This window comes from Pteropus medius, unplaced genomic scaffold (assembly GCF_902729225.1).
Source record: "Pteropus medius unplaced genomic scaffold, Ma_sr-lr_union100, whole genome shotgun sequence".
Taxonomy (NCBI): domain Eukaryota; kingdom Metazoa; phylum Chordata; class Mammalia; order Chiroptera; family Pteropodidae; genus Pteropus; species Pteropus medius.
Window position 1 is genome coordinate 1 of NW_024347793.1, and position 11,398 is coordinate 11,398.

General features: G+C 59.9%; 2 protein-coding genes across 2 annotated transcripts; both read right to left on the minus strand.

Moving 5' to 3' along the window:
* Positions 1–3,415: 3,415 nt before the first annotated feature.
* LOC120615352 (small integral membrane protein 24-like) lies at positions 3,416–6,021 on the minus strand. Its single transcript, XM_039878319.1, has 3 exons — positions 5,864–6,021; positions 5,661–5,772; positions 3,416–4,708 (listed from the first exon to the last, which is right to left on the minus strand). Exons 1-3 carry the CDS (start codon positions 5,940–5,942, stop codon positions 4,588–4,590), a joined length of 312 nt encoding a protein of 103 aa, XP_039734253.1. The 5' UTR covers positions 5,943–6,021; the 3' UTR covers positions 3,416–4,587.
* A 1,098-nt stretch (positions 6,022–7,119) lies between these two features.
* On the minus strand, positions 7,120–10,896 carry SMIM24 (small integral membrane protein 24). Its single transcript, XM_039878320.1, is given in 4 exon segments — positions 7,120–7,675; positions 8,747–8,836; positions 9,041–9,152; positions 9,784–10,896. Coding segments are annotated over 4 exon segments (390 nt in total). The 5' UTR covers positions 9,851–10,896; the 3' UTR covers positions 7,120–7,554.
* Positions 10,897–11,398: the final 502 nt, after the last annotated feature.

The following is an 11,398-nucleotide window of genomic DNA, read 5'->3' on the forward strand; positions in this document are numbered from 1 at the left end:
GCCATCATACGCTCATCCGTGTTTTCTTCCCAAAAGACACTTCGGCAGGCCCCAGGGGACAGAGGGAGAGTCCAGACCTCGGTCTCATCCGGCCATGACACTGCCCTTAGGAGCTGCCCCTTGGCCAGAGCCCAAGGCCATGTGCGTCAGTTTTCATAGGCTCCCTCCAGGGAGGTGGGAGCAGCTGGTGGCAGAGGGCTTCCCTACCAGGACCCCTCCCAGGGGCTTTGCTGGGACATTCTTAACCCTCCGTGACCCGTACCCACCACCGCCCTTCCTGGCCCCCGGCTGTGCGCTTGCGCCCTCAGCACCCCGCTGAGAGCTGGGAGCAGGTCCTTCCCAGCCAGCATGGCATCCTGCGGTCGCCCCCTTTTCTCGGAAAAGCTACTGGATCCCCAGTGGGCAGAATTCCCAGGCCCCCTGCTGCAGGCAGAATAAGGCAGAAACACCAAGAACCAGACCCTGAGCCGCTCTGCAGTCTGCGCTCATGCCCCGACGTGGGGGTGAGAGGCCATTGGGTGGTTTTTTTTTTTTCCCTGTGGGTTTTTTTTTTCGTGTAGGAAACTGACATCTTCTCAGGCCACCTCTCTCCCAAGTGTCACACCCACCACCACACCATCCATCCCCACTCTATGTAAATTCCTCTAGTTGGGTCGCTTAGTCCAAGCCTGGTGTTAGAAAAGAAGGGAGGCCCCTCTAAAATATGCACAGACGCAGCTCTGCTCCTGTCTTGGGATGAGGCAGCCTGGACACCAACCAGGTGTGAGAGGCAGCTCAAAGTCAAGACTCGAATGCTGGACTCGGAGAAACCTGCCCCTGGGCTGCAGTCCTGACCTTCACCCCGGAGAAAGCCAGACAACTGCATCCAGAAAAGAACTTCAGCGAGACTCGGGGCTGCTGCCCCGCTGGTGCAGATGACTGCGCCCTCATGAACCCTCCGTGTCAGAACTGTGCCTCAGGGAGGAAAACCTAGCAGACACGCAAGGCCAGTTAGACCAAATACAACTCAGCCCAGAATTCCCTAATAAAGACACAGCACAGACACTCCCTCCGGCTTCTCCAATGGTACTCTGACCTGCAGTGTAGGACTATACTATACATATATATATAATTTTGGATTTTTTTTTTTCTTGTAACAGATTATACAGTGGCTGCTCTTTATTTTGGCCTGGATTCTCTCTCTTGAGACCCCAGCCTTTACTGTCTTTCCGGAGGGTGTTGAGGTTCCAGACCCATCCTCCCATCTTTCCCCATTTCTGCACCTGGAGAGCCCCACCTCCACACTGACACAGCCTGCCCCCATCCATCCATTCGTCCTTCAGCGTTTCAGAGTGTGTGGGGTCCGAGCTGGCCCGAGGCCCACCCCCCACCCCGGCGAGGCAGGGAGACAGACGGACCCAAAGCCATACCAGCAGGACTTGTCGCCAGCGATACCAAAACAGACTTTTCCCAAGCAGTGCCTCACATGTCTGCTGGTGGTTTTGGGGTACTCCCCCACCTCTGCTCCCTCAGGCCCCCCAAGGGCCCGGCCTCAGGAAGGAGGAGGCGAGATCTAACAGGAATAAGGGCTCTGGGACGGGAAGGGAGTGACATACCCCCAAGCTTCTGCCCTCCCCACAGCCCTCCATCTACACCTCCTGGTTGGAAGGGGACCCCTGGAAAAGGGACAGGAGCTTCCCCAGGTCCCCTCCGGGTGGGACTCCCCGAAGCCCACTCCCAAGATGCATCGACACATCTAGCTGTTGACCTTCCCATCCTGGGTCCCAGTTAGGCCCCCTGAAACCAAAGCCCCATTCAAGTCCAGGGGTCCTGGCCCCTGCCCCAGCTCCCTGCCCTCCCACCCCCCAGAACCCCACGTGGAAGGAGGACAAGCAGAGTGGCTGAGGGACAGAGCACACAGCACGTGGGGCAGCGGAAAGGAGGGAGAGAGACCCATTTTCCTCTGAATTTCCTCCCTCCCTCCCTCTCTTCCTTTCTTCCTTCCAGTTTTTGGTGGTGTTGCTATTCATTTTCTTCCGAGATATTTTTTTTTGAGGTTTTTTTTTTTCTCATTTTGTATTTTACTGATATTACCAGGATAGTTTACTGTGTCTCGCTTTCTGCTTGCCTCACACACCGGGTAACAAAGACACACACATACACCCCACGCTCCTGAACCCGAGCGCAGAGAAGGTTCGGGCTGGGTCCACCGCCCACCTAGTCCTCCTCCCCCTTCCCAGTGTGGGGACGCGAGGGGGACCAGGGGACATGTGGGCAGGCCCGGGCCCAGCCTCCTCCCTCTCCCAGCTCGCCCGCCCCGCTCCTGCACGTCATAACCTGTATATTACTCAATCATTTCGGTTTTCGCGGACGCGCCTAAGTACCATTTACAGAAAGTGACTCTGGCTGTTATTATTTTGTTTGTTTGTTTCCCTATGCAAAAAAGAAAAAAAAAGGAAAAAAAAAGGGGGGGTTCCATAAAAGATTCAATAAAAGCAAAAAAAAAAAGAAAAAATGTATAAAAATTAAACAAGTTATGTTTCCACTCCTGGCTGTCTTAGTCCTTTCTGGGCCGGTGCAGGCTGTTCTGTGTTCCGGCCAGGTAAAGGGAAGAGGCTGGGGCGGGGAGGGGTGGGGTGGCTGCAGGGCCGGGGACCCCAACACTTTGTGGGAACCGGCAGGTTTCCTGAGGCCTGTAGATCAGATGTCCCCAGGGGACATTCACCAACGTCTGGGGACATCTGTGGTGGTTATGACTGGAGGAAGAAGCTATTGGCATGGAGTGGGGGGTGATGCTGCTCAACGCCCCAGTGCCCAGGACGGCCCCCCACAGAGAACAGTCCAGCCCCCCTGGTTAGCACCTGCTCTGGGTGGTGGCGCAGACCTCTGGGTCCTGGCCTCCCCGGCAGCGCCCCTGCTGGCTGCAACCCTCTCCCCACTCCTCGGCTGGGCCTTTGCTCCTGCCCTCAGCCTGGCGCTCTCCGGTGGGCGGGCTCAGGACCTGGACCCAGAAATCAGGCTCTGGGGGGAGGGAGCCGCAGGCAGCCCCAGTCCCCTCCGCCCCCATACTCACGGTCCCGCCCCTCCCGGCAGCAGGAAAGGGGGACGCTGGCAGGATACTGAGGGTGAGGACCCAGCATGGGTCGCGGCTCGGTTGGGGTGGGAGGCTCAATCTGGCCTTCGATCTCAAGGAAAGCCTCAGTGTTTTTCGGCTATTGATCTCTAGGCTGAAACAATTCTTTGCTTTGGGGGTGCTGTCACAGCATCGCAGGCTGTTTGCCATCCATGGGTCCCCCACTAAATGCCATAAAAGGGGGCAGGTTTGTGACAACGCCAAAAAAACGTGTCCCCTAAACTTTCCAGACGACCCCGAGTGAGGAAGTCCCGCCCCCTGCGGAAAATGAGACCAGGCAACCCCTCCCCTCACCCTCCCCTCCGCCCCCAAGCCTCGGGGACCGCAGACTGACAGCTCAGAAGAGGCTGGTGGCAGACAATTCCTGCGCAGTCTGAAGACACACTCAGTGCGCCTCGGATCCCCCTCAGTCGAGAGGCTCCTCCCGCAGCATGGTCATCATTCCAGCATGACAAAGAGCTGACGTTCATCAGCCACCTTTTGGGTTCTGGCTCCGTGCTCGTGACTTTGGTAGACATTATTTCGCTTCATCGTCACCAGGACTTAGAGGAGGTCTAGTCGTCTTCCTCCCCTTTTACAGGGCGGGACACTTCGGCTCAGAGAGTTTGAGTTACTTGCCCTGGGCCACACAGCAAGAAAGCTGGGACTCCAACCTTCTCCACAGAGCCGACACCGGGCATGCAGGATAGGCACCCCACACGCCAGCTCCTGGGTGCGGCAGCTCCCAGGACAGGGCCCAGAAACCCAGCATACAGAGGAAAGGGCCCTCATTCCCCAGGAGACAGCCGGGTGCAGAGCCTGCTCCAAGTTCACAGTCAAGAGCAGCAAAGGAAGAATGCAGAAGGCAGGCTGGCTGTGCCCTGGGTCCCGCAAGGACTGGCAGGGCCATCTGCACGGTTTCTCCCCATCTTCCCTCTTGCCTATGGAAAGGGAGCTTGAGCAGGATGTGCTGGGGGTTCCCCCAACCTCCCACGTGGCAGAGACGCAAACGGAGGCCAGGAGAGGGGCCGGGGGCCAAATGCTTCTTGTGCACTCATGGGGCAGGGCCGTGAAAGACCTTGAGACAGGAGGGGAGCTGGATTTTCAGGGGAAATCTGAAAAGCAGCAGAAATCAGATGGGAAAAAAAAAAAATCAGGCAGTAGGTGAAAAACATGCCTGCGATGCAGACTAGGCAGAGATGTGAAATGGTGGGGATCTCGGGGTCAGGGCCAGCCCCTTGTCCAGGGGTGCCCTCAGGCTTGAAAATGTCCAGGCAGAAACCAAGCTTGGGAACAGGGTGTGCAATGCCCAGGCAATGTGCTGAAGCCCTCCTGGGGCAGGGGGGCGGGGCAGGTCCTGGGCCCTCTCCATCCAGGGACACTTTACCCTGGCAGAGTCATTTTGCTGGCCCCAGAACCAGGCCTTTGCTTAGAGGGTGCAGAGCAGGCCCTGGAGCACACCTGGGGGCTGCCTGGAGGAGGTGAGCGGGAAGCCTTCATGGGGAGGCACTCGCCACTTGTGCGTGGTTTGAAGGCTCCTCTTTCTCCTCCAGCTCCAGGTCCCAGTCACCCTCTCCTTCCTTCTTTCTCACGGTCTCCTCCACCTTCTCATTATTGCTGTGGAGACAAGTAGGACCCAGATACCCCAGTTTAACAAGGGCTTAACAGTGTTGCAGGCCTCTTACGATTCTTCCGAGAACCTCTGATTCCTATGCCCGTGTTCCCATGGTCCAGAACGGGACGCTGAGACTCAGGCAGGTGAGGACACAGGAAGAAGGTGCTGGAGCCCGGGCTTAAGGTGCACGAGCCCAAATGACACTCTTAAATGTCTGGCCCCTCTGGCTTCCTGGCTCCCCAAACTGTTGGCAACTGGATGGGCAAGAGCGGGGGCGGGGGATGGACCAGCTGGTGGGAGTGTGGGTGAATAAGGGGAGGCGATGGTGATGAGCAGGTACGGTGGATGGGAGGTGGGAAGGTGGATTGATGGTGGATGGATGGTGATGATGAGGATGGATGATGGATGATGGATGGATGGATGGATGGATGGATGGATGATGGATGGATGGATGGATGGATGGGAATGGAAGGGCGGACGGATGGATGGACGGATGGATGATGGAGGTTGGGAAGAGGGAAGGAGGAAGAGAGGGATGATGGATGGCTGGAAAGAGGGAGGGTTGGATGGGTAGTTGGATAAGTAGATGGACGGATAAGTGGATGTGAATAGCTGGGTAGATAAATGGACAGGGGTAAGAGGGGAGGTGACAAAGACTTTACAGAACCCACGTGAAACACTAGAGGGACGAGGCCCTCTGTGAGGAAACCACCTCCTTTGGCAGGTCGACAGCCAGTAGCGAAGTTGTCGAGATTATGTGAGCCCCTCCCTTCACCATCGATTCTGAATCAAAAAATTACCCCAGAGCCCCAGCCGCCTCAGGGGAGAGGGGATTAGATTAGAGATGGGCGGGGCCAGTGCAGAGAGGGGCTCCGACAGGGGCGGGGCTTAGAGAGGGCGGGGCACAGAGGAGCGAGGCTTAGGGAGGGCGGGTTCCGAGAGTTTGGGGCCCACCTGTCGCGAGACTCGCTGCACCAGACGGCGTAGACCACCGCGAGGACGAAGACGAGGAAGAGGAAGGCCAGCGCGGCCCCCAGCCCTACCAGCCACGGCTTCCTCTGGGCCACTGCGGGCGGGAGCAGCGCGGGGTCAGCGTCCTGGCCGCCAGGCTGGGGCTCTCCCCCACGTCCCCCGCTCCTTGCCCCCCAAGGCCTTACGGGGTTGGGCCTGAACCGGCTGCGAGACCAGAACCGCCAAAAGGGAGAGATGGCTGGGGGTTGTCCAGAATCTATCCATCCTGCTCCGTCTGCCCTCGCCCCTGCCCAGCAGGTTCTGGGGTGCAGCCCCCACCGGAGGAGGAAGTGGGATGGCTGCCCAGGGCACCCCAGGGCAGGGTGTGGCCGGTGCCGCAGGAAGCGGGAGGGTGGGGCTCCCTTCCCTGGGTTCCGGGCTCCCTGGAGGGTGGGGGGAGCCAGAGTCTCAAGCATCCCAGCACCCTGTCTCCCTGAAGCTCACCCTGATCCCCTCACGCTCCATAGCCAGAGCCGTGGGAGAAGGAGGCTCCGAAAAGGTAGGGAGCTCATTTCCTGAGCATCTAGTATGTGCCAGGCCTGGCAGTGTCCCTTCGGCCCCGGAGCCTCACACTCCGGTGCTCAGAACCCTTGTCTTCACGTCGCAGAAGAGGCGACTCAGGCTCAGAGAGGCCGGGCCGCCTCCCTGAGGCCACACAGCACTGCGGAGGAGCAGAGTTCTCCTAGGTGAAGAAGGAATACTCCTCCCACCCCAGCCCCTGCCCCCCCATCCTACATCCTTCAAATCTGACCTTCGCCACAGCCTGCAAGCGCTCCCCTGTTTGGGGCAGCCTGGACGTCACTCCCAGCTCTGCCAGCAACAGCCAGGGAGACCTGCCCGGTGGCTTCCTTCTTTCTAAGCCTCAGTATCTTCAGCTGGGAAATTGGACTAATTAGGTACTGGCTGAGACAGGATAACGATACCAGGCCTTCAGGGGGAGCCTCCGTTAGGGCTTTTATTTCGTTCGTTCTGTTTATGGGTTTCCGCCCCCTGGTGGACGATCCTGGAAGTGTTCCCGGACAGAAGCCCAGCTACGGGTCCCAGAACGGAACCCCAAATGCCATACTTCGTCAAAGTCCTCGTTAAGGGTATTTAACTTCTTAAGAAATAGTTCACATCCAGGGCAAAGCCCAGGGCCCGGAGAAAGTGAGGAGAAGGGGGAAACAGGAGAAAGTGCTTGTTTCTTCCTAAGAAAATGCAAGGCCCTGGGCCCCTCCCTCCTCCAAGACCAGGTTCTCTGAAACGGGGTCACGTGACCCAAAACCCCAGGGAGGAGGGAGCAAGGATTTCCCTGGAGACCGCGGGGGCTCAAAGTCCAGGGTTCCTTAGCAAAATCAGGCTTGCCAGGGGGGTGGTTACTTTGCCCCGCGCATCTGTGCAGCTGGGTCTTCCATACCCACCCCTGCGGCACCCCTCAAACCAAGAGCTGCCTTTCCCAGCAGGAAACGGTCCTGAGACACAACAGGAGCCCTTGCGAAGGGCTCTGATCACTTTAATGCAGGTCCCCAAGCTGCAGACCCCTGACTCATATTGGTCCTGGGGCTCTGTGCCAGGAGACATCCGGCAGAGGGAAAAGAGGCCAGGTAGAGGGTGGCAGCAGGGGGAGCCATGAGGTCGCCGGGGCTTGGCGGTCTCTCCGTAACCAAATGCAAGAGTCACCGGGCGGGGCAAATTGGGAAGAAAGGCCCGTGGATACCCCTGGAGGGGGCGGAGCAGACCCCAGGCCTCTTCATTGGGGCACTGTGTTTCGGTGGCTGCAGGGTGAGGTCATCGGTTGTAGGGTGTGGAAGGGACATCTGGGGGGCGGGGTCCGCCTGGAGGAGTGGGCAGTCAGTCTTCACATGACTGTGTTCTTGGTTTTCTCCTGGTCCGCGGGCTTCTCGTCCTCCGGTTCCAGCCCCAAGTTGCTCTCTCCTTCCTCCTTGGCCTTTTTCTCTTTTTTCTCCTTGTCTTCTTTGCTGGAGGAACACAAAGGCCCCGGACCACAATAAGAAGCAGAATCACTCCCATTTAGTGGGCACTTACTATACCAGGCCTTGTGACTGATGAGTGTTTTACGGGGAGTATCTTCATGGACTCCTCAAAACAGCCCTAACGAGGCAGCTTCATTTCCATGTCACAAAGGCAGAAACTAAGGCTCAGCTGTCCCGTGCACGGGCAGGTGGATGACTGGGAGAGTGGACGGAGGGCCGGGTAGACGGGTAGCTAAATGATGGAAGATCGCATGGAGGGATTAATAGATAAACGAATGGGCGGGTGAGCAGATCGATCGGAGGAAAGAGAGAATAATGGGTCAGCGAATGGAGGAATAGGGATGTAGATGGGTAAATGGGTGGGTAGATCAGCGGGCTGATGGGTGGGTGAGTAGGTGGGTGTGGGTGAGAATGGATGGCTGGACGGTTGGAGGGATGGATAGTTAGGTGGTGGATGAGTAGTTAGGTGAGTGGACAGCTGCATGGAAGGATGGATGAATGAATGGGAAGGCAATGGACGGAGGGAAGCAGAGTGGTAGATCCATGGGTGGGAGTGTAAATGGGTGGATGGGTGGAGAAGGACAAAGGCAGGGAGGAAACTATGTGGATCCAGGTGAGACCTGGACCCTCCACACATCCTGGAAGCAGGAACCTCATCTTACTGAGCCCGAGCTGGGTCTTAGACACGGCAAATGGCCAAGTCCACACCTCTCTCTGGCATATCCCGGGCTCAGCTGAGAAGCTTCGAGCCAGGCTGGTCTCCTCCCAGCTCCTGCTCTCCTGTCCCCAAGCCCAGGCTGGACCGCATGGCTGTGGGGACATAGCGTCAGGAAGGCTGGAGTTCCAGGTGGACTTCTGTGAGGAGGGAACAGCTGAGCGGGGACTGAGAGGAAAGAGCTGGCCGAGCGACATGGGCAAAGGGGTTCCAATCAGAGCCGACCGTAAGTGTGAAGGCCCTGGAGCGGGAATGCACTTGTGTTCAAGGGCAGAAAGAGGTCATCTGTGCATGCTCATCCCCCCTACGAGGGGCCTCCCACAGAGTCCCTGTCCCCCCACACCCGTCACAGTACCCGCTCACACAGGCAGTACCTCAGGTCCACGTCCTGGTACAGGTTGCTCTCCATTCCGAATTCATCGTCCTCAGCTCTGTGGGAGAGACAGGGACAGGGGGGTGAGGGTGGGTGAAGGGCAGGGGGTGGGGATAGCCTCACCCCGGGATCATGAACTCCAGGAAGCAAGGCAGGTGGGCCGCTTGGCTGTGGTCTGTGAGATGGGGGTTCTGAGGCCCACCGGGGACATGGGGAGGCGGGAGGGACCAGAGAGGGTCAGGAAGTCAGAGGGGCACCCCACCTCCTTCTGGAGCACCAGATGCGGTTGGCCAGCATGAGGACAAAGACGATGAACAGAAACACCACGACGGCAGTCAGGCCTACCAACCATGGCTTCAAGCGACGTCCCGTGGCTGTTGGCAGGTGAGGTTCAGAGGTAGGGGACAGGAGGGCCTCCCAAAGGTGACAGGGAGAAGGGATCTGGGGCTGCTCGGACAGAGGGGGCCTTGGAAAAGGCTGGGCGTCAGGTGGGTTTAAGAGAAGGAGTCAGGGCTCAGCCTAGGGATTGAGCTCAGCCTGATGTTGGGGTTCAGCCTGGGGACGGGGCTTGGCCTGATGCCGAGGTTCAGCCTGGGGACGGGGCTCAGCCTGGGTTGGGGTTCGGCCTGGTGGGTTCAACCTGAGGAGCGTGGCTCAGCTTGGAGTCTGGGTTTGGCTGGGGACCCAGCCGATGTGAGGGCTGGGGCCTGGGGTTAGGGTTTGGCCTGGGATCAGGGTTCAACCTGGGTTGGGGTTCATCCTGGGGATGGGGTTCAGCCTAGGGTTGGGGCTCAGCCTGGGGTCGGGGCTCAGCCTGGGGTCTGGGCTCAGCCTTATGTTGGGGTTCAGCCTGGGGTCGGGGTTTGGCCTGGGAACGGTCACAGGAGCGACCTGACCCCTTTCCTCCTCCACCTGCCCCTTCTCAGTGGCCTCGGGTTCTCATGGAAAATGGGGAGATGACAAGCCCGTCCCACCACCCCACTGCCGCAGAGGTGGGGGCCCTACCCTTCTGGGCCTCGGCCGGCAGGAAGAGCAGGATGCTGAGCACGAGAGCGGTCGCCAGGGCCCTCATGGCGGGAGCGGCCAGCAGCGGACTGTGCAGTCCCGGTGGGCGCAGTGCTGTCTGGGTGAGGCCCTGCCCAGCCGATAAGGTGTGGGCAGGTCTGGGGCAGGGCAGGCCCCCTCCCCTCCTCCGGTCGGTGCCCCTCCCCCCAGGAGGGCAGACTCTGGACCCGGCATAACCATTAACCCGGGAGCCAGGCCCCCGCGCAGGCTCAGCGCCTTGGCGTTATGGCGTCTCCTTCTATGAACAGCCCACGCATTTCCCGCCTCCGGTGTGACCACTGTGAGAAGTGTGGTGAGGCCAGGTGCCCCAAGGCCAAACAGAAATAGCCAGAGCCGGAATTGGACCCTGGTCTCCCTCACCGCCAGCTTATGTGACCTCGTCCTGGTTCCCAGGCCCCTGGGGACCCATGGCCAAGGAGGGGATGAGCACGGGGACTGGAAGGGCAGGGCCACACGCCTGCCCGCCACCTCCAGACCCGGCTGCTCCCGTGCAGCCGGAGGATGTTGCACCCTGGGCAGCTGATGACTCAGGTTCCATGCCCCCCTGCCGGTCAACCTTGGTCCCCAGTTGATTAGATAGGGAGCCCTGCCCGGGCAAAGGGGAACCCCACCCCAGTTGCCACAGGATGGGCACATGGCAGGAAAGCCAGGGTGGGGGGGGGCTGGTTCTCCAGGCCTTTGAGACCCCCGCAGGGCCCCTGGGGGCTGAGGGGTCGCCAGCATCACTGCGTCCGCGTCTATGGGTGCCACCCGTACACCGGGGCCTCCTTCTCTCCTGTCTGGTTATGACCACTGCCCAGGTGGGCCACTCACGTGACGGAGCTCAGGCCACACAGCCCGAGGACAGGCCCACTACGCCCCGCCAGGCAGGCGTGCGCGAAGCCCTGCTATCTGCCTTGTCCCGCGCAAAGCTCGGAAGGGAAGCCCAGGGCGCTGCCCCCGGCCAGCGGGGAAGTCAGGGCCCTCGGGGACAGGCGGATCCCGTGACTGAGCAGCAGGGCACAAGAGTCCGGGGCGGGGGTCAAGATGACGATGTGAGGGCAGGAAGGCCCAGCGGAGGGGGTAGGGGCCGAGCCCCAACCACGTTGTCTCCGGGCTGTGTGCCTCCGTTTCTCCACTCGGGGTTGGATGAGGAGGCCAAGGGAAGGCCTTACCCAGCATGATGGCAGGCACCAAGGTGAGGTCCAGCTAGTATCTCTTTGTAAATCTCGGGTTCTAGGTTTACAGATTGGCCAGCGGCTTGGCGGAGGCCGGCTGGGGTTAGGCTCCGGGCGTTTGGGGGGAGCAAAAATGTGGAAATAGGCAGCGTCCGGCCACCAGGGCCCGCCAACCAAGAGAGAGACCGTCTCTGCCATGACAGGGCATCTCACTGGGGCGAGGGCGGCGAGCGCGGTGGGTCTGGGCCGGAGCGCGGTGTCCGGCTCAGTCCAGCCTCCAGGAGGATCTTCGGCCTGGCGGGACCTGGAAGGAGATGGAAGGGCGGCGGGGTGCCGGGGCAGGGGCTCCCGCGGGGGTGCCCTCGCCACCCCCGCCAGCGTCCTCGTCACCCCGCCAG

What these genes read in the sequence shown, in the direction of transcription:
- LOC120615352 (XM_039878319.1), bottom strand. Translation starts at nt 5,942, where the DNA reads ATGGATAGATTCTGGACAACCCCCAGCCATCTCTCCCTTTTGGCGGTT. An exon ending in GCCGGTTCAGGCCCAACCCC is followed by an intron (nt 5,773 to 5,863) that starts GTAAGGCCTTGG and finishes TCCCGCCCGCAG; the next exon opens with TGGCCCAGAGGAAGCCGTGG. An exon ending in TGCAGCGAGTCTCGCGACAG is followed by an intron (nt 4,709 to 5,660) that starts GTGGGCCCCAAA and finishes TTGTCTCCACAG; the next exon opens with CAATAATGAGAAGGTGGAGG.